We start from the raw sequence: 23,284 nt of genomic DNA, 5'->3' as shown, positions 1-23,284 counted from the left end.
ACGTTTTAGACAATAGTGGGGTTAAAACAGTAGCTAAGGCGTCTTCTCCAGAGAAACATGAGATTCGTCTAATTGGTTCAGGTGTCTTACATGCTTAGCATTGCACTCTTGCATCAAAAGGTCGCCTCAATCCCTTGTTTTTAATTAAAAACCTGAATGGTAAGAACCAAAAGTTTTAGTCACCTTCTTGACAATAAACGTTTTGATAATTTACATATGGGAACTTTCAATATTTAGAGGCAAAAGATATCACTTTGATTTTGATGGATGAGTTTAAAACATCCGACCGACAATTATGATTAATCGTAAGATCCAAAGTCGGTTTACTTTTCTAATTGAGTATTGGGTAACTTGAATTTTGATTCAAAAGTCAAACTTTGCACATGGACGAGTGTGTCCCCAACTTTTCAAAAGTCCCCAAATTGAGTTAACCCCTAACCCTAGATTTTTCAATTCACGATGATTAGTAGTGGACACTTCGGTTATTTTATCGGTTTGGTTTGGATTCGGTTTGATTATTTTGGTTTTAGAATTTTTTCAACTGAAATAAACCTTAATTAGTTTGGATTGATTTCGGTTCGGTTTGTATTCAGCTTGGTTTGTGTTTTGATTCGGTTTAATCGGGTTCCCTTAAACGGATAGCAGACATTGATGTTCTTTCGAACTATACCCTTCTTTGAGTAATAATTGGGAATTATTTCCGTTCATGTGTGTTTATAGTGTTTATAGACTCTTGTAGACTATCTAACTAAAGCGGTTGATTTCGAAAAAATGGCATAAAGATTCTCTAACTATCCAAACTTAAAACTTTAAAGATTCTTACGAGCTAGATGAGGTGACAGAAGAATAAGATTGTGCAGATAGACAGTACTTGATGCAGCCAATTCAAGTAAAATATTTTGATGGTAGAAACTACCTAAAGTTGTATTTAAAAAAAAAACTTAACTGCATCTTTAACAAAAAAAATCATCTTCTTGATTTTGATCGCATAAACTTAAGTTCCATTTTTGTGGCATGGTTAATATATTTATGGTGGTTGTTTAGGAATATAAAAGGAAAAATGATTATTAGTTACATGAACAATATGACACCACATGATTACGTATCTAGATAAAAATAATGTAACTAAAAAAAAATATACAAACTATAAAATGTATTGATTTATTACTAGAGAATTTCAAATGATGTTTAACATGTTTTATCTGTTTTAATATATTATTTTTTTTGATATTATGACTGTTTGATTTATGTGTATTGATTTTATTTTATCATTTGAATATGTGTTACGATTTGTTTTTCAAATAAACTTTTTAGTGATGGTCAAAATTTTCTAATATCAAAATTACATATGTGGTGTTAGTAACATAAAACATATTAGTTCATTAGATGTTTTTTTTTGTAATTATGTAGTTTGTGGTTTGAATACATTATTTTATTATAAATGCATGATAATGTGGCAGTGTATTGTTTGTTTATATGTTTATCATTTTTCAGTAAAAATACAGCCATATGGAATTGGCTCATTCCAACCGGTATGTAAAGGAATAAAAAAAATTAGTGTTTTTTTATTATCTTTATTATGTCAAGTATTATGTATTGAGAACATATGAGTTAATTAGTGTTTACGACTTTACTACTAAAGATAATTTATTGAAGTGTCTTGAGTTGATATTATTTGAGAAAAAAAAATTAAAAATAAAAATAATATATTGGTTTATTAAAGGATAAAAAGCTATTTTAAGGAAGTTAAAAAAATAATTTAAAATTTTTAATTTAAAATGATGATCAAAGTTTAAACTAATTTTATGTATATGAGAGAGACCTCATAAGCAGAGATAAATGTATGATAATGTGGCAGTGTATTGTTTGTACATATGTTTAACATTTTCCAATAAAAATACAGCCATATGAAATTGGCATCACAATGAAGAAGGTTCATCATTCCAACTGGTATGGAAATGAATGAAAATGTACCATGGGAATGGAACATGGTTTTAGTGCGTTTCTTTTTTATTTTTTTTATTATGTCAAGTTTTATGTATTGAGAATATGTGGGTTAATTAGTGTTGAAAGTGTCTTGAGTTGATATTATTTGAGAATATTTTTTTTTAATATAATACATTGGTTTATAAAGGATATAAAGCTATTTTAAGGGAGTTAAAAAAATTATTTTAAAAATTAAACTTTAAACTGATGATCAAAGTTTAAACTAATTTATGTATACGAGAGAGAGAGATCTCAAAAGCATAGATGATTAGCAAGCTTTTCTTGACATCATCCTTAGTGTTTCCAATTGTTGATGGATGAATCATTAATGTAACACCTGACATTTTCTTAATAGATCCGATGTTTTGGACAAAAACTCATGGATTATAAACTGATCGGTTCTAGTTTCGCTGAAAATACGTTGACATGGAATTGATAGCAGATTGAAGAATGTTCATCATTCCAACCGGAATAGAAATGAATGAAAACGTATCATGAGAATGGGAAGTGGTTTTATTGCGGTTGTTTTTAGTATCTTTATTATGTCAAGTTTTATATACTGATGTATTGAGAACATGTGGGTCAATTAGTGTTTACGACTTTACTAGTAAAGATGATTTCGTGATATATCTTAAATTATTATTATTAAAAGATAGAAAGCTAATTTAAACTGATGATCGAAATTTAAATTAATTTTATGTTTTCTTGAAACATATAAAAACTGTAACCTAACATCAATAAAAGATAGTTTTTTTTTAGCAAAAAAATAGAGTTTTTCTAGGCAAAAAAAAGTTAAAATCAGGAAATTTTTATAGTGGATTATTATTGTTCACCAACAACAGCATGTATTAATTAATTAAAAGTGCCTTTATTTCGTGTGAATGAATTTCAAGAAAACAATAAAATAAAAGAGAAAAAGAGACCAATTTATTAAATGCCAACAAAAAAAAAGTAAATAGCAATTATTCCCCTCCGCTTGTTTCTTTCATGACTGTTGTCATTGCTGGAATCCCACTATATAAAAGCTACTAAATTGAAGCAATTCTAAGCTGTCCACGTCAGCTAAAATATTCACAACCAATCATTCAGCCACGTCATTTAACCTACCTCGCCGTCTGCGTCACCAAATCGTCACGGTTTCAAATCTTCTTCTACTTTCTTCATCAATCTCTGTTATTAATCTCTCGACTTAACGCATTATCTTAAATCATTCTTTCAATTTCCAGAATCAATCACTATAGATTTGTTCTCCGTCCGTTTCAAAGATCCATAACACCACCACTATAAATCTGCGGGAAGTACAGCCCTCACCACATATCGTCAAAGCAATCCATTCACTCAAATATGATATCTTTGTCAGTTGACATGATTCAGATTACCATAAGATTTCTAAGAAGAGAGCAGAAGAGATCGTAAAACTACAAACCCAACGACGATGACGAAGAAGATGAATCGATGAAGCCACAAGTGGTAACCATTCATAAGATCTTCTCTGATGCTAACATGCCGCCGAAATTTGACGAAATCGATGAGAAAGAAGGGTCCAACGATGATTCTGATGGTGAAGACCACAGAAGATTCAATCTGGAATCACCGAGGCTTTTGTATAACTGATGATTTCAAGGTAATACTTATCTTTTTATTAAGATTTTTGTTGAACTCTGAAATGTAGAAAGAGTGTAACAGATGATGGATCTCACTGTAATTCCATTTGCAGACGCATTCAAAAGTTCTCTCAAGTCTTTTATGAAGAATAAAAGAGATGATGCAATGGTGAGATCTATTTAGCATAGAAAACCCATTTTGATATGCAAAGTTTAGAATATAGTTTTGAGTTTCCATGATCGTGTCTCAGTATTATCAGCACAGAAGCGTCTTATTGCTCAGATGCCAGCAGAAGAGTAAGTTTGAATGAAGGCCAAGGATCACCACAGCGCCTCTCACCTCTTCCTCGCTTTCTATCCGTTGGAAGGACTTTCCGACTATCACTCCGCGGCCGAGTTATTGGTAAGGCTATATCCCTTAAGCATCATCCTCACAGTTTTTAATAATCCAGAGAAATGTTATTTGCAGTATAGTGAACGTCTGATTGAATTCATTTTAAAACAAGTGTATGTAAGTTGGGCTCCTTCGATTCTGGGAAAGCTTGGAATGTGAAGAAAAGTGGAGAACTAATGGGAGTTGATCTGATACTGGTTGATGGAAAGGTATATGCGCTTAAAGTCTGTTTTGATTATTAATTTGGCACCTGTAGAAGAAAAAAACGATTCTTGATGGTACTAGGAGCAAGCAAAGCTTCAGATTTGCGGACGCCCATGTTTTGCTCCTATTCGAAGAGGTCCCTGAGAGCAGAAACTTCATCCCCAAGGTTATGAGGAGTTGATGTCATTAGCTAATACCAATTCCGAGTTGCCTGGTTTGTTTTATTCACATCGTTCCCATTTTCTTAATTATTGATAATCATCTCATACAGGCCCATAATTCCATATGTTTTATTCCAGATATTTTGGTAAGTTCATGGATTTTACTTCCACTTTCTATGAAGAAACACAAAAATACTCAGCGAATTATGGCCAACCTCCGCTTTCAGGGGTCATACCAAACTATTCCCTTCATGTTGTTAAACTCTTTACGAAAACTTCTGCTTAATCATTTACTTGACTCCTCCACAGGGAGGTGATAACAACCCTGGCCATGATATTCCAGGAGCTGGAGCTGTAACAACAGACCCTTCTCAAAGTGTTGAAACAGGTATTCATGACAACAGCAACAGACCCAGTAACCATGTGATGGTGGAAAGCCTCTCAGGAACTGTTACTGAACCAAGTGACATCCCTGTTTCATCTGACATGTCTTCTGCGGAGTCCGTCGAGGCAGTGTGTGCGCACTCTGCGAAGAAGCCACACCATGGTTAAGCTTCAGATTATTGGAGTAGATACAAGGTCGCTCAATCTCACAACTGCTTTCTTAACCAGTTTTTAAATTGTTTCATAAACTGAATAAGTATCACTTTGAGCTATTTTCCTCAGTGTTTTAACTTATACGTTTATTTCTTTTTCTCTATGAATTCTGCATCTTTCTTTTTAAACAATTTTGAACCGTAGAACTGGTTACATAGACCAATATATTGTTACTCCTACAAGCTGTTTCATTTTCATTTTCTGAAAAATATATTCCGGAACTGAGAAAAGTGAGTTGTGAGATACTTTGCTCTGTGTTTTCAAAGCATATCGTTATTTTTATCATGTTATTTTCAATTTCAAGAATCGAATGTGTGTGTGTCCTCAGCTATTATGCCCCGCCGTAAGTGCATTTTATTAACGTAAATAAATTATGTCTACTCCAAGAATTCTATTTTTGCTTATGCTTTTAAACTGTTGGTCATCGAACTACTGGCTGGTTACAGAGGTTAAGAATATTCAAAACAGCTAAAAAAAATATTATTCAACCCCGTCTGATCCTGTCACACATACACTAATATTCTGTCTCCTCATCGTATTATCCATAGGTCATAACAAAAACTGAGATCAACCCACTAAAGTAAAGTTCCAACTCGAAACTGTTTAAGTCATCATGCCAATTTTTTTAAAAAAAATTAAACATCTCTGATACCCTTGATTCCAGAAACTCAACGCGCTGCTAATGGTTACACTAAACATCACACTTTATTTTTACAGATTTTACAGATGCTAATGGTCGCACCTTTCATCAAATTCGAGCAATGACAATAAAAAAAAAAGAAATTTACAGATTTTCATTTTTATCACGAAGTTCATGCTTTAAAAAATTAGTAAGAAACAAAATGATGAACCTCCAGAAATCATTGAAAAATCATTGTAAGTTTCAAAACAGAAGCTCTCCAGTTTTGATGTGCATAATTGTTTGTTTGATGACATATTCTTTGATTGTTTTGGGATGAAATATAAAGTTATTATGTTGTTTTGTACCATTTAATTATTAAATTATATATATAAGTTTTTCGATGTTATCATTGTTACTAAGTGGAAACTGAAAATGAGATGTTTGATTAGATAGGAAATATATATTTTCATTCAATATAGCCAACACTAAAACAAATAAAAAAGTTTAGTTACTTCTTTAAATTTTATTTTTTGAAAAGAAAACTAATTTTAAGAAAACATTTATATGCAGTTTGGTTCATTTTAATTTTCAGATTATTAATGATTACACTACATTTAAATTATTTTGTATGATAGGATATGAAACTCAAGTAAAATTTTGTTAGAAATGTAATGCTTATATTAATTTATAACACTATTAACTTATAAAAATATTTTCAAATAGCACGAGCGAAATTTCCAACAAATATTTTTTTTTAAGTTCAACAAATGCCAAAATATTTTACAAAACATAATTAGTAAAACACCAAAATTAAAGAAAATTTAATTATAAATTGAAAATTTATCATAAACTGAAACAAACATATAATATAAAAAATCATTCATTGTTACATAATATATACTAATTATTATTTACGAAATTATTTAAACTATTTATATGCTACTTTAGAATATAACATTTTTATAATTTTATCACATTACATTTGATTTTTAATTTGATTTAGCTTGGAGGTGGATTAATATTATATTATTATGAAAAATTAATTTTTATAATAATATTAAAATCTGATACTCTTAGAAATAAAAAATATTAGTTTTATTACTTTTGGTTTTATTCAACTATATCAAATTCAAAATGGAAATAAAATAGAAAAATATGAAGCATTACATTTTCCTTAATTTTAAATTTAATAATTTTGTGTTCTCTAGAAAGAAAAATTGTTAGTGGTCTTTTCATCTCAAACCAACAAAACTTAATTAAATTTACAATAAAGTTTTAGAATAAAAACAGATTTCATTTATTATTTTCATTATAAATTAAAATTTTAAATATTTTATATAATTAATTATTTTAATATAAAATAGTTTTAATGTAAATTCACCCGCCCGTAGGGCGGGCCAACCCCTAGTAAAGTTAACAAAATGATTTTCCCTGTTTTTTTCAAAAAGCTTTCAAGATCTCATTGGAATATAATCCCTTCAATTAGTTGATAAAAAAAAAAATTCCTTCAATTAATTTTCTTAATCATCTCATTTAACAGAAATTTATTCAGAAAAAAAAAACCATAAACGAACTCAACACATCAGAAAAAGAAAAAGGTTATAGAGCTACTAAAAGCTAGAGCCCGTATAATTGGAATCTCTCTCTCATTCTCTGACTCTTGTCTCTGGTCTCCTTGTCTCGAACTTTTGCCATTGTTGGTCCAAAGCTAAATCCTTTTTCACAATCTATTATTACAGGTACGCATCTCAAAAACCCTTAAATTCATTACAGTCTTTGTCGTGAATTTTTGTTTTGTTTCCTACATTTAATGTTTTCTAATCTAATCTGATCTGGTCTCTCATCTCGTTCGCCATACTCGAGATCTCATCATCATGGAAGTTCCAAAATTGAGTTTATTACGTAAATTTTCGTCGACAAAAATACAGAATTGGCTTATGTTTCTCACTAACTACTTTAAGTAATGTTTCTGTTTTGGGAGATTTTGATCTGAAGACTTGTTTGCAGGTAGGCAGGTGGTTTGATTCACAAGGGGGTAGTGTGATTGGCATCGCCTTGAGCTGTTTAACTTCAATTTGGCTTCATTACATCTCTCCACTAGTGCCCATTTCTTGATTTGGATCATAAGAGTGGAAAGACTTAGCCCTGTTGTTCTTAGGATTGTGAAAGCTTTCCACAAATGGGCTTGATCATGTGATGAGTCTATGTACTACTTCAAGATTTGGACTTTGTCAGAATCTTTACAAAGATGAGGACATCAAGAGGAAGGTTAAGATAGTTGTTTTCGACATGACAAGTCCTTGGTTCAAGAGTCTTTCCTCTGTGTTTGGTCTCAAACCACGGATCAAATCCTTGCTTTTATTAATCCTTGGTCTTGTAGCTCTTGTTACCATCTTAGCACCGTTGTCATCCACTTCATACGACGCTTCTACAGCTTCAACACTTGTTCCCAACATTTATAGTAACTACAGGAGGATAAAGGAGCAAGCTGCTGTTGATTATCTCGATCTAAGATCTCTCTCTTTAGGAACTACTCTAAAAGAGTTTCCTCTGTGTGCTAAAGAAAGAGAGAGCTATGTGCCTTGTTACAACTCAACGGAGAATCTCCTTGCTGGGCTTCAAGAAGGTGACGTGTTGGACCGACACTGCGAGTTTGAGAGAGAGAAGGAGAGATGTGTAGTTCGTACTCCAAGAGACTACAAGATACCGCTTAAGTGGCCACTTGGTAGAGATATCATATGGAATGGGAACGTGAAGATAACCAAAGACCAGTTTCTTTCTTCGGGAACCGTTACAACGAGGTTAATGTTGCTTGAAGAGAATCAAATCGCATTTCACTCGGAAGATGGGCTGATCTTTGATGGGGTTAAAGACTATGCTCGTCAGATCGCTGAGATGATTGGCTTAGGAAGTGACACTGAGTTTGCTCAAGCGGGTGTAAGTCAAGCTTCTTGGAGATTATCATTTCCTCTTGTTTCATAATAATTGTTTAAGTTTTTGCATACAAATTAAGAAAATTATTATGTAATACATTATTTTGTAAATTAATGATCTAAAATTAAGGATAAAAACTTATATGCATTGAAAATATAAAAAAAACACTTTTAATGAAACAAAAATATAAAGGATAAAACGACACTAATATGAAACAGGTGAAATGGAGAGAGTATGGTGATTAATGAGCTTCTGAGCAGAGTTATGATGATGCTTGCAGGTACGGACTGTGCTAGACATTGGTTGCGGATTTGGAAGCTTTGGTGCACATCTAGTGTCTCTAAACCTGATGCCTATATGTATAGCTGAGTATGAGGCAACTGGGAGCCAAGTCCAGTTAGCTTTAGAGAGAGGTCTTCCTGCAATGATTGGCAATTTCTTCTCAAAACAGCTTCCTTATCCTGCATTGTCTTTTGACATGCTCCACTGTGCTCAGTGTGGCATTACTTGGGACATCAAAGGTAACTAACTACAAGTGTCACAATTTTGAGTTATGTGCTGATTATGTGATGACGTTTTCTGTCTGTCTCTTGAGCAGATGCAATGCTGCTTTTGGAAGTGGATCGTGTTCTGAAACCGGGAGGGTACTTTGTTTTAACTTCTCCCACGAACAAAGCACAGGGAAACTCGCCAGACACGAAGAAAACAAGCATCTCAACACGAGTGAACGAGCTGTCTAAGAGAATATGCTGGAGTCTTATAGGGCAGCAGGATGAGACGTTTCTTTGGCAGAAAACTACAGATTCAAATTGCTATTCGTCTCGGTAAGTATGATCATTAGACATGTTCTTGCCACTGAAAGTGTATATCAACCAGAGGTCATTAGCTCAACTGGATAGGATCCTGGCTATTGTTTCAGAGGTCCCCAGCTCTGAGTGACCAGTAGGACGAAACTAATATTACATGTTTCGTACAGGTCGCAAGATTCAATACCTCTTTGCAAAGATGGAGATAGTGTTCCTTATTACCACCCACTGGTTCCATGTATAAGCGGTACAACAAGCAAACGCTGGATACCTATTCAGAACAGGACTACCTCAGCTGAGCTTGAGATTCATGGTTTGAAACCTGAAGAGTTCTTGGAGGATACACAAACATGGAGAACATCACTTAAGAACTACTGGTCCTTGCTTACGCCTTTGATATTCTCAGACCACCCAAAGAGACCTGGTGATGAAGATCCTCTCCCTCCTTTTAACATGATACGCAATGTGATGGACATGAATGCTCGTTTCGGGAACTTAAACTCTGCTTTACTCGACCATGGCAAATCCGCGTGGGTCATGAACGTTGTCCCGGTCAATGCACGTAACACTCTTCCTCTCATACTTGACCGTGGCTTTGCCGGTGTTCTACATGACTGGTGTGAACCATTCCCAACATATCCAAGAACGTACGACATGCTTCATGCCAATGAGCTTCTCACACATGTTAGCTCAGAACGGTGCAGCTTAATGGACTTGTTCTTGGAGATGGATCGGATTCTTCGCCCAGAGGTTCATTTTATAAACACCATTCTTGTTTTTCTTCTTATCTTCCCATATAATGAACTTAACCTTCGTGTGTGTGTGATTACTATAATAGGGATGGGTTGTTATAAGCGACAAGGTGGGAGTAATAGAGATGGCACGTGCACTAGCGACTCGAGTGCGTTGGGAAGCACGTGTCATTGATCTTCAAGACGGTAGCGACCAAAGACTTCTCGTCTGTCAAAAACCATTTCTCAAAAAATAAATTGCTGCGAGTATATTCTTTTTTCACACCATAAACAACACTCACTAGTCGCTACTACACTGTCTTTTGACGGGTAAGTTCCATCTTCTCTTACTTGTGTATCTGAATCAAATACTGAGCTTCTAAGGAAGGGACTAATCTGATGTTTGTGTACAGTTATTTGTTCAAAACAGATCCAAACTATGCCTCCTGCTATAGCTCTGTAGAGAAATTATTCTTTTCTCAGACAGAAGAACAGTTGAAGAAGGTTTTGTAAGAGTGGAAGTTGTAGCTATGAGTTGAAGAAAATAGTTAGATTCAATATTCTTTGTAATTTTTGGTCTGGAAGGAACACTACTGTAGCTATATATAAATTTTTTCATTCATCCAATTTTTGTTTGTTCTTCAATTTTGTAAACAAGATAACGTTTTTTATTTACTTTCGAAATTGTATTGTTTCTGTTTTTGAAGACCTGAGATGTGTTAGTAAATGAGTTATTTACAGATTATTAAGTTTCTGAACCTGTTAAACTTCTACCAGGGGAATGTTTTAGGATTTGTATCTGTGAGAGAGCAAATTTAGAAGTTAGATAAAATGGTGCGAGTAATGAATGTATTCTAAATTGAAAAAAAAAACATGCATAAAAAAAACATGTGGAGATGCGGGGGATCGAACCCCGTGCCTCTCGCATGCAAAGCGAGCGCTCTACCATTTGAGCTACACCCCCAGTTTGTTAATATTATTGACAACATTTATATATCCGTTCGGATTTACGTTCTTTGTCTTAAGCTTTGTTCATTTACTAACTTGATATATTTTCAATAAACATGAAAGGAAGAATATCAGTAAATAATATTGAGAGATTATTAATAATTAGTCTAGAATCAGAAGTTCATAAAATTTTAAACAGTAAGATATTTTGATCCAACTATCTAAATAGAACTGTAAGAAATGCATATCTTGAGTCAAGAATGTTATCAATTATTTTTTAAAAACAAAAGAATGTTATCAATTGGCGAATAATATTTAGTTTGAGATGGTGGGAAAACCCCATCATTTTGAAAAGACATGTCAAATACTTTATTATAAGCCAGAAATATAAATATGACATAAGTAATACTTTTTTTTGATCAAAATGACATAATAATACTATAAATCACCACTCAACATATTCATTTTTTTTTATCAAAATGACATAAGTAATACTATAATCAATATTGATTTCGTTATTATTACATACTTAATTAATCCCTAGACTAATCTTAAACTCGAAACTACACATCCAAAAAGGGTTTATTTATGTATATTATAGATACAGATAGCCCTGAATATACACGTATATCTATGTTGGAATATTGTTCGCTCATGTGTTCTGTAAAAATCAATCATGGTAGGATATGCAGATAATATAATAGAATACTAGATTTCGATCCGTGCAACCACACGGATGTTTGTTTTCACTTTTCTATACATAAATTATTGTTTTATAACATAAGTGGTATATATTTTTAATGTTAATCATATACTTAAATATTTATATAACTATTTCAAATACAATAATTTTATAATTTACATGTTATAATTAATTAATTGTTTAAACCGTATGTATTTACCACTTCTTATTATATATTTATCTTATTGTATTTGCATTTAGTTATTAAGCAAATTAATATATTAATGAGAAAATATATTTAAAAATTATTTTGTATTTAATTTATGCTAAATTTTGACCCGTCTTTCAAAACTGGATTTCTTTTTACCTTTTTTTTTTTGACAGCAAGACGATTTCTTTTTACCAATATTAGATAATTTATTATTGTATATATAAAAGTCTAAGATATGTTAATTTTTAGACATGTATTATATAGTTTGTTAATTTTAAAATGTTCTATCATCATATTATATTTTAAATAAATAATTTATATTTATGAAAATAAATTTTATAAATTTATCAATTGAATATAATTTTATCATATGTATTTTAGTATAATAATTATATTTTAACATGATCATGACTATAAAGTAGATAAAATAGGATATAATTTATTTATTTTCGTTTTTAAACGATAACTTAAAATACATTAAGTTATTGTTTAAATATTTTTACACAGATTTATTAAAATTTTAAAATATAATATATAAATATATCTTATATTTAAAATGAAAATATATTATGATTAAAGTAGTTACAAAGATTTTATATTATTAACTTTAAAGAAATACATGTTAATTTTTGTACATGTATTATATAGTTTGATAATGTAAACCCATCTTACCAACATATTAAATTTTATTTTTGAACATAAATATTTTATAATTACGAAAATAAAATAAATAAATATATAATTTAATACAATTTTATTATATTTAGCTCAATATAATAATTTTATTTTAATATGATTGATTATGATTATATAATAAATAAAATATTATAGATTTTTTTATTTTTAATTTTATATAACTGAATATATTAATGTCTAATAATATTTTAAACTAATTTCGAAATTAGCAAAGATATTTAAATATAATTTCAAAAAATGAAGATCTTGTAAAAATCTTTTTAAACAGATTTGTTAGAATTTTAAAATAAATATATTTATATTTAAAATGAAAAGATATCAAAAGATATTATGATTAAAATATTTTAAAAATTCTATTTATTATTAGTTTGAACTAAAATGTAATATGAATTTTTATGAATAGGTCCATTAGGTCCATTTTTAAAAAAAATCACACATGAATTAAGGTTGTGACTTCTGTTTTTATATATAAGATGAGAAATACAGAACTTTGCATAAAAGTTAAAGCAAATGAAAAATTAAAATATATTTACATGTATATTAATTCTTAAAAAAAAGAAGGTACCTAATTCCCTCAACACGTTAACCAGTCATTGTGGAATTCCCTTTGTATTATTAGTCTAGAATTCCATCATTCATTTCATTTGAATAAACTTTTTGCATTTTAAATAAATTTAATAACCTAAAATTAGAATACGAAAAATAACTTTTCTCTTGTGAAAACAAAATATATGTAAATAATCACATTATAACACGAGAAATAAAACAACATGACATTAACTGAGGGAACAAATTGATTGCTTGGTCGCATTTGTGTTAAACCAATTAAAATCTTCATATGCAAGACTCCAATCCTTAACTTTTGTAAAGATTCTTGTTTAGAATCCAACTTTGATTATCTCTTTTTCTTTTCTTTTCTTTTTTTTTATTTTGGGAATGAATTTTTTTCCTGTCGAAAAGTAAAGAGATATTTCCTTTTTAGCATCCCATGCAAAGCACGCACAAAGATATCTCTCTCGGACACGTTTCGACTTACTTCTCAACTTTGATTTCTGTCTGAATATCCCCTTTGTCTGTATTAAATACGGGGAAAATACGGACTCCCGAACTTTTTTTTTTTTAAAATGGACTCCCGAATATTTCTAACTCCTATTTTTTTTCTTCTTTTATATTCTTCTTCTTTTTTACATGTTATGCTTTGATTTCAATATATAATATTTTCTATTAATAAGTGTTTTGAAATCTAAACTGACCAGTTTGGTTGGAACGAACATCCACGACCCGGCTAATTAATCTGGCCTGGTTTTTGACCCACTTAAACTTGAGAAAAACATTGGCAAAAGCCAATGATTTCAATGATTCGGCAAATACTCAAGACTTAACCATGGCGGGTGTGGTCGAATGGTAAGACCCATTCGAGCTTTTAGGAAGCTAAACAATCCATGTTTTTTTTTTTCGCTAACCGAGTATCATGGCTCCACCGTGGTGGTCCAGACTAGAGACCGAAGTGAGCATGGATCCGAAGGTCACCAGGTGGTTCACCGATAACGGTCTTCGGTCTCGGACGCTGCAGTCCATATGTAAATTCCGCAGTGGCCAAAGTTCGAACTCAGGGGCGGACACTCCAGCTGCAGCTTCTTTATCACTAAGCCAAAAGCAACTTGGTTTAAACAATCCATGTTGAGAACTTATCTCCATATTAATTAATCCGTGAGGATGTGAGGATATGCATATATGAAACTATACACTTAATCGAGAATTTGGTGAAATGTATATGTATAACTTATATTTTTTATTGATCCAGTTTGGGCCTAAATCTGAAATACCTCAGATTAAGCAAAAAAAAAACTCCAAAACTTCTATAATGAAATAATAATATAAAAATGTGTGTTTTTTTTTAACAAAAGTGTGGTTAGAACGTTAAAAGCAATAAAAGACAGTTTTTTTCTTTCTTTTAAATCAGATCAATTCGGTTCAGTTTGATTGCTCCGATTGGTCGTCGCCTCTAGAAAACAAGATATAATGTGACTTAGAGTTTAGGCAATAATTTTTTCACAAACAAGCGATCTAATAATAGAGAAATACAAGAATATAGCTAAGTCACTATAACTTATGTCAAAAACTATACATTTTCAAAAGATTTTTTTCCTTTGTCGCTTCGCAAAACTAAAAGAGTTCAATTTATACTTTTGCGGCCTCTAAAAGTGGAAAAAGATACGAGTAGTCCAAGTTACGTTCCCTTACGGTCATCTTTATATTTTAAAGTATTATTATTATTTATATCACAATTAGTTTGATTACACAACTTGAGATTTTGTGATGGTCTACTCTGTTCACTTTTGCAGTTTTTCGGTATATGCTTAGATTTTTTTTTGTATATGCTTAGTTATCTATACTATACTAAAAGGGGATATAAGCCATGGAGAGGGTGTCCACATAGGATAGAAAAATCAACCAATCAGAGAACCCGAAATTGCCATGTCATCTCATTTTTTTTCGTAAAAAATTAAAAAAACAATGCGAAGGTGAGAATCGAACCCGGGTTAGTATGATATATATATAGGACAGTTACCACTAAGCCATTGAAACTTTCTTGGACACATATACAAGAACCACTAAGTATATAATCACAAACTCTTATGTACATTTACAATAATATGAATTCAACTTTCAAGACTCCGATACTTTGTTTTGTAAAAAAAAAAATAAGTAAGTGACTAAGCTAATATATTCTTAGAAAGTGTGAGAACGTTGACAAATATGAAAAAGCATAGATTTTTGTTTTCGTGACAAAGTTAAGAATTTTGTAAAAGTAAGTTTAACATATAAATTTTCGTGACAAATATGAAAAAACATAGATTTGTAAAATTTTGACAAAAGAACTCATAACATACTTCTCTAATGTCTTAATAAAATATTATTTAAGGGTGCAATAATTAAATATATTAATTCAATAAATTTTGTAATTTATAGACAAAACAATAACACAACAAATTTTGAAACATTTGTTTAACCTATCGATTTTTTTTTCATGAGAATCCAACTAAACAAGATAAAAAAAATAATTAGATTTACAAATATTTAATTACCATTTTATTCAATTTGATTAATTTCAAATTATCATAATGTATCTTTTTGAAGTTATAAATATGAAAAAGCATAGATTTTTGTACAATTTGACAAAACAACTCAAACATATTTTTCTAATGTCTTAATAAAATATTATTTAAGGATGCAATAATTAAATATATTAATTCAATAAATTTTATAATTTATAGACAAAACAATACCACAACAAATTTTGAAACATTTGTTTAACCAATCGATTTTTTTTTCATGAGAATCCAACTAAACAATTAGATTTACAAATATTTAATTACCATTTTATTCATTTTGATTCATTTAAATTGTAATAATGTATCTTTTTGAAGTTACAAAAAATAATGTTCTTTCTTTATTACATTACATTATATATAGATTATATATACACAAATAAATATAATATAACAACATAAATTTACCTTCCCCGATTCATATGAAAACTTTTTAAGTTATCCACCAAAGCAAATTAATTAAATCAATGAAATTGTTAAAATACAGCATATTAATATAATTTTATTTTAAATTAAATTATTTAAAAAGTGTATTTTCGTTAAAACAAAATAATAAATAAGTAAAACTGATTTGATGGTAATTTTTATGATATATATATATATATATATATCAATTCTGTGAAAGAAATAAAAGCTTAATATGAAAAAAAATCTTAAATACAAAAACCTCTAAAAATTAACAAAAAAACTAATAAATTAAACTATGATATCACTTAAAAGCTTCTTAGACCATATTAATAAAATATTTAAGCGATAATTAGACAAATTTGATTTTTTTTTCAGCAAAAAGTTTATTATTAATTAGCATCAGTTATTTCAAGATGTTTAAGAAATGGTGGACAAAAAAATAGGATGGACATTAATGATATATGAACTATGAATAGTACTTTGTGAAGCAGACTTAGATAACATATATGCACATACATTTTCAGTCCTTTTTGATGCCTAAATTCAATTTCTTCAGAGTAATTATTCCACAAATAGATCGTATGAGATATTGTTTTGATATGTAGATTTGTTTTTTCAATGTTAAGAAGATTGATAACTGTAAAAATGTCTCATTCGTATATGATATGTCTATAACCGAGTCCCCAACATGAGACAAGTTTGTTTAAAAAGTAAATAATTTTATTTTTCTTATATTATAATAATATATATTATTTATTACTGATAATAAAAATATAGTTATTCATCTATCACAAATATCTATGCAAATATGTGAATCAAGTACAACAATCAAACAACATAATGATTTCCACAAAGAAAATTTAAAAAATATATTTATGTTATGTAGTCATATTTTATATTTTTTAAATAATATAATACAATATTATATATTATTTTTTAGAATTGAAAAATACATATAATATCTTATCCGCGCGTAGCGCGGTTAAAAAATCTAGTACTTATAATGAAAACTAGGCCTGAGCACGGGTCAAGTATCCGGCGTTATATTTGTTACATGTATTTGACTTGTTCTGAACAAGTACTCACTGTATCAAATACTTGCAATTTTTTAATACTTGTAAATTACTTGACTTGGTTTATTACTTGATTTTATCTTCTACTTGACTTGATTTGATACTTGATCTTTTCAGTTACTTAACCTATTTTACTTGATTACTTGAAGTTAAAACACAAAGTTTTACCTTTACGACTCTGTATATAAACGTCAGATTTTCGTTGGACTAAATCAATTAGTACTAGCCCAATAGATTAGTTATGTTGGGTATTGATATTTAAACGCACAATTCTTTTAGTTTTGATAGACATATAATACATCAAATTTTAATTAACTCATAGACTAGATACCAAATATTTAATAAACTAAATAATATATCACAAGTAAAGGAACAAGTAGAAGATACGAAGTAACAAGTCAAGTAACAAGCTTAGTAGTTAAAAATAAAAAATATACTTATTACTTGACTTGTACTTATGAGTAATAGAATCCATTTACTTGTTACTCGACTTTGTAGCAAGTAATTGTTTTTTTTCAAACCAGCCGAGTCAAGTAGCAAGTATAAGCCGGATATCAAATAATAGTGCCTAGGCCTAATGAAAACTGAATATCGCGTTTTTATTTGATATTTTAAGAATTGGTTAGATTAATGTCATAATAAAACTCTTGAAAACGTACATATCATAAAAAAAATTAACTATATATCATCAAAATCAAATTGATCTTAGCCAATTTGTATTAGTCTGAGTTTTCAATGTAGATCTAGTGAGTCTTTAGGTCTGCCAAATTTTTTTTTGTTTGATAATTTTGGTGTGAAACTAAAAATTTTCTATGCACAATGAATAATCACTAAGATGTCCATAGAAATTTGGGTTATCTTGCCACTTAAAATGTTTATAAGTGGCCAAGGAAAATCGAAGCTTCAGCTGGAACTTTTTTACTACTAGGGCAAAACCAGTCGGTTATGTCGGCCAAATTAGTTCATTGGTTTTTATGGAACCCAGATAAAATCTGAAAGACAATGCAATACATATATAAAAACGGGAGCGTAAAATGCCTTTGAAAAGGTTTAAAATATTTATATGCAAGAATTTTCTACCTTCCTGGTCACTTCACTAAAGCCCGGTTGGAAGATTCTGCGACTAAAACTTATTTCAATATTATTTAAGTGAATATCTGTCCTAGTGTCCTAGTTTATGGTAATCAATCAAATCAGATATTCCCTTTCTTTCTTTCTTTTGCATCCACTAAATTTTAGAACAATTATCCAACTTTTAAAAATTCGATTTAGAAAAAAATAATTGATCAATCGTTATCTGAATGTCTCTCTGTCTTTCTCTCGTGCGACTGTAAATATAAAAAATCTTGTTGTCTAGCTCGTATATGCTTCTTCGATATATTTTTGAATCTCAACTCTCTCTCTCTCTTGATTACCAAAAAGAAAAACCCTCTCTCTTTTTTTCTTAATTGAACAGATATAAGGTGGAAGAATATTTCGTGTTTTTCTTGGCAACGATTCTAAATTACCGCAAATGTACCAAAACGTATACTATTGAATCATTTCTCATTTATGAATGGCAGTGGTGAACTGGTGATTCCATACATAGGTTAAAATATATCTCCCTTTCACAAATGTTCGGAAAATATTAGAAAATAGAAAACTTTGGCTCAAACCTATTTTTATGTGAACAGCTTAATCCTTTATTTAAAACGGTAGCACAGCTAGGAAACATACTTAAACCCAAAAAAAAACTATAAACTGAATTCACAAAAGTATGTGAAGTGCGAAGTGGTGAACCAACACAAGAGGAATATATTTAAGCTTTTCTTACCCATTTGTTCTTTATAACAAGTTTCCATATATTCCCTTTTGTTCTCCGCTGCTTTTTATCCTACTCTTTTCTCCTTTTAGGCCTCTCTTTTCTCTTTCATTCAAATGGAAAACTGAATGAACGACCTTAAGATGAATACAGTCTCTCTGGCACTTTATTTAATAAATTAACTTTATATTAAAATATAATGACTTGACAAAATAAGTGATTAGACATTAAGCATATATGTAATAAGATAAAAATAACACATAACAAATTAAGTGGTCGTCGTAGTTTGATAATTTAAGTTGAGCCATCAATTGTTTGCTAAGTATATGCTATTAAGCTACTGCAAAGCTCATATAATGATTTGACTAAAGATTAAAGTAATTTTATTTGTAACCTATGAGCACTTAGCCATAACAGCTAAACTGTTTCCATTTTAATTGAAAACAACCATTGAGCTGTTGTGGCTAAGTTCACAAAGTTTTCATTTTTCAATTTCTTTTGATCATATTTTTATTAAAAATACTATATCTTTTTTTTATTAATCTGAAGGTATGGAGAAACCTAGACTAATCCTCAAAATAAAATATAATCCACAAATAAATCTTTTTCTGAATATATAAATGGACAATAAACAGAGGTTTATATCCGTGTAGGTGTCTAGGAACATTGCGACTTAATTTTGCGGAACAAGTACATAAAATCTAAAACATGTTGACATCCCAATTCCGTCTTCTTATCACTCGACCACAAGGTCCTAGACTATATATATATATATATCTAACTGCATCGTTTTGTAACCGCTACGACAATTCTTACTGCGCGGCTATGAAATTTGTTCATCAATCAAATCTTCAATTTATATCCAAAGTATTTTAGTAAAAAAAAAGCTAGTAAATATTCCAAATAAACCATGTAAGAAACAATCTGTGCATGGTAGATCAAAAGTCTTAGTTAGGCTTTTTGAGAGCTGCATTCGTAGTCATTGACTCATTGAATGAGCGAAACGATTTCTAACAGCGAGTATCTTCTCTCTCTCTCTAGAACACTCGTCTCTCTCACTATATACAGATACATATATAGTTGTTTGTGTATGATGACAGATCACTTTATTCCCTACCCCCACCCTCCTTTGAATTGAGCCCTCTAAAAAGGACAGGAACCTCCTCGTGATCCTTCTTGTGTCCACAACCTAACATTTTATTCCCCTTTTCATCTATCTTCTTCATTCTCTCTTTCTCTCCAAACCCTAATTTTCACAAACCCTCAAAATCATTGAATATATTTTTAAGAAATATTCAGCAATATACACATCATCTGAAACTTGAAGCGACCACAAATTCTTCTTGATTCCTTGATCATCTATTTATAGCCAAAAAACATTATTATATATTTTCCTTACATACACACACATATAGAGAGCTTATTGACGATATATGGCTTCCTCATCAGAACTAAGCTTGGATTGCAAGCCACAAAGCTACTCTATGCTTTTGAAATCATTTGGAGATAATTTTCAGAGTGATCAAACCACACAAAGCTTGAAGATCTTCTTTCTCGGCTCGAACAGGAACGCCTCAAGATCGATGCTTTCAAACGCGAGCTTCCCCTTTGCATGCAGCTCCTTAGCAATGGTACATATATTCACATATAGCATGTACACATATATAGTTTTGTAATATGAATAAAAAATATTTCATTTGCCACAAAATAAAAAATTACTTAAAACAAGAACAGAAACCTAACGAATAAAATCATTATTTTGTTATATAACGAGAAGAGTTTTTGAATTTCTTTTTACCTTTTCAAAAGATCTTTATTCATTAATTTAGGAATTTAACTCATAAAAATCAGAGCTTGCTTTTGAATTCTTTGAATTACAAAATTTGTTAACCCCTCCCATCACTGAAATCAACAAATTTAACTAAAGTAATTTTAAAGGTTATAAGGTTTACATCTTTAACTCTAATGTTTCAAATTACTTTCATATCATTTTTCAGCTGTGGAAGTTTATAGACAACAGCTAGAAGCATATAGGGAAAATGGTAATAACAGCAACCAAAGTGTCGTCGCAAGACCGGTTCTTGAAGAGTTCATACCCTTAAGAAACCAACCCGAAAAGGAGAACAACAAAGGGAATAATTGGATGACGACTGCTCAGCTTTGGAGCCAACCTGAAACTAAACCAAAAAACATTGATCTAACTACAGATCAGTCTCCCAAAGACGAGCTTGCTAGTAGTCCAAAACTCGGACATTTTGATGTGAAACAAAGAAATGGTGGTGGGGCTTTTCTACCATTCTCGAAGGAAAAAACTTTGCCTGAATTAGCTTTATCTACGGAGGTCAAAAGAGTCTCCCCAGCCAATGAACATACTAATGACCACGACTGTAATGGTGAGAGCATAATCAACGGTAGTAATAACAACAACAATAATAATTCTTCGACAACAAGTCAAAGTAATAGAAAGGCACGGCGTTGCTGGTCGCCTGATTTGCACCGGCGATTTGTCCAAGCTCTTCAAATGCTAGGCGGTTCACAAGGTACAAATGAGTAGAGTTATTAAATTTATGTTTCAGTTTCATATTGGTTTACCATGGATAGTCTCACATAATCATCAACTAGTCACAATTATTATTTTTCTAGAACATTTGGGATTCCTCAAACAAATCCGTATTGTACAGTGTACATATACCACTCCGAATTTATATTTAGGAGTCTCATTGAATCTAAATTCTGGTTTGGACTTTGTTCTAATATTTAAAGTGAACAATATATAGTATGGAATTATGGATAAATTTGCCTTGGTTTAATTTACTGTTGTTCATCTACCAATTAGCAGTCATATTGTTTAATTTGAAATAAATTAACAAGTTTAAGTCGGTGTTTCTTATTGCAGTGGCTACACCTAAACAGATAAGGGAACTTATGAAAGTTGATGGTTTGACCAACGATGAAGTCAAAAGTCATCTCCAGGTAACCTACATGACAAGCCACCACAATATGCTTACTTTGAAAAAACTTTAACTCATAGTTAATTCTTTTATGTTACTTTCAAAAACAGAAGTATCGGCTTCACACAAGAAGACCAAGCCCAAGCCCACAAACATCAGGTGGGCAAGGCCCACACTTAGTGGTCCTAGGTGGCATATGGGTCCCACCAGAATACACCACCGCACACGGCGGCACTCCAACTCTCTACCACCACCAAGTCCAAAACCATCAAGGTAACGCGGCGGCGCAGCCTCCACCACACTTTTGCTCCTCTCAAGAGTTTTACACAGCTCGTCCTCCACCACAACAGCTCCACCACCATCACTTTCAAACGTGTAACGGCTCATCCGCGGATGGCTCCGCGTCCACAGATTCAGCTCATCAGTTAACGGACAGTGCCGCCGATGATGGGAAATCGCCAGAGAGTGGTGGTGGCGAAAGAAAAGGATTGGCTGCTCTTAGGGAAGAAAGTGGCAATCAGAGCAATATTAATGGAAGTGAAATAACTCTCAAGTTCTAAATTTTTTTCTTCACGATTAATTTTATTAGAGGGAATGAATCTAGGGATAGGGTTTGCGGATGGCTACGTGACTAAATTCATATTGCTGGTATGTGTTCTCGGTAGAAAATGCATTGTAGGAAGCAGCGAGTGTTTTATATATCGAAGTTATTATGAATTCTCATAAATAATCTTGTTGAAAATAATGTTACTTAATTATAAAACTATTACGACATTTTTTGTACTTATACAAATACAAGGCCGGATCTAAACCATGAAAATAGATCGAGAACACTTTTTAGTTGTCCACACAAAACTAAAACATTTTAATTAAACTAACTTAAATTATTTTAAAAGACAAAATCCAGTTTTGTTCAAAAAAAAAAAAAGAGACAAAATCCAGTAAAGGGCAAGTGACCCATACCGCGCTACACGTCCGTTCGCCCCTTGCTTATACTTTTGTCTGCTGTTACTTAAGTTGGTTGTTCATGCTCATATGATTGGATAGTGTAGATTTATGAATTTGTGCAGGCGTTACTATGTCTAACTTGATTTAAACAATCGTTTAGGTGCGATCATATCAATTGCTGATCGACTAAAAGAAAAATGTAGTGGCAGTGTGTATATAAATATATTAATAATTGTTTTCTCATAAACAATCGTTTAGGTGCGTTCATATCAATTGCTTATCATATCAATTGCTGATCGACTAAGCTTAAACGCTATATAATTTAATAATTGTTCATTTTTTAACTACTAGTGCACATCTTACTTTTTCTGTTTTCATTAGATTTGTTTCCTTATAAAGAAAAAATAAAATATA

At 30.9% G+C, this 23,284-nt stretch overlaps 2 protein-coding genes, 1 long non-coding RNA gene and 1 other non-coding gene across 7 annotated transcripts; 3 read left to right on the top strand and 1 right to left on the bottom strand.

Moving 5' to 3' along the window:
• The first annotated feature begins 118 nt into the window (after window positions 1-118).
• LOC111209292 lies at window positions 119-5,191 on the top strand. 4 transcript variants are annotated; one of them, XR_002660928.2, is made up of 6 exons: window positions 119-3,610; window positions 3,704-3,759; window positions 3,851-3,993; window positions 4,097-4,193; window positions 4,270-4,402; window positions 4,488-5,191. It is a non-coding gene; the product is annotated as an uncharacterized LOC111209292 (long non-coding RNA). The 4 variants fall into 4 exon arrangements; XR_007337710.1 differs by having other exon boundaries at window positions 4,097-5,191; XR_007337711.1 differs by having other exon boundaries at window positions 3,851-4,402.
• Window positions 5,192-7,150: 1,959 nt separating this feature from the next.
• LOC106390529 (probable methyltransferase PMT5) lies at window positions 7,151-10,784 on the top strand. Its single transcript, XM_013831021.3, has 7 exons — window positions 7,151-7,307; window positions 7,576-8,505; window positions 8,783-9,023; window positions 9,101-9,326; window positions 9,479-10,058; window positions 10,147-10,369; window positions 10,453-10,784. The coding sequence occupies exons 2-6, from the start codon at window positions 7,765-7,767 to the stop codon at window positions 10,294-10,296; spliced, it is 1,938 nt and encodes a 645-aa protein (XP_013686475.2). The 5' UTR covers window positions 7,151-7,307; window positions 7,576-7,764; the 3' UTR covers window positions 10,297-10,369; window positions 10,453-10,784.
• A 146-nt stretch (window positions 10,785-10,930) lies between these two features.
• Window positions 10,931-11,003, bottom strand: TRNAA-UGC. Its single transcript has one exon. It is a non-coding gene; the product is annotated as a tRNA-Ala (tRNA).
• Window positions 11,004-20,134: 9,131 nt separating this feature from the next.
• Window positions 20,135-22,696, top strand: LOC106391028 (myb family transcription factor EFM). The gene is given in 5 exon segments (XM_013831593.3): window positions 20,135-20,501; window positions 20,504-20,602; window positions 20,969-21,511; window positions 21,868-21,944; window positions 22,033-22,696. Coding segments are annotated over 5 exon segments (1,266 nt in total). The 5' UTR covers window positions 20,135-20,404; the 3' UTR covers window positions 22,483-22,696.
• The last annotated feature ends 588 nt before the right edge of the window (window positions 22,697-23,284 follow it).

The sequence above is a fragment of the Brassica napus genome, unplaced genomic scaffold, assembly GCF_020379485.1.
Source record: "Brassica napus cultivar Da-Ae unplaced genomic scaffold, Da-Ae ScsIHWf_840;HRSCAF=1196, whole genome shotgun sequence".
Lineage (NCBI taxonomy): Eukaryota > Viridiplantae > Streptophyta > Magnoliopsida > Brassicales > Brassicaceae > Brassica > Brassica napus.
The sequence above is the reverse complement of the archived record's forward strand: the minus strand, read 5'-3'. Positions and strand labels throughout refer to the sequence as shown.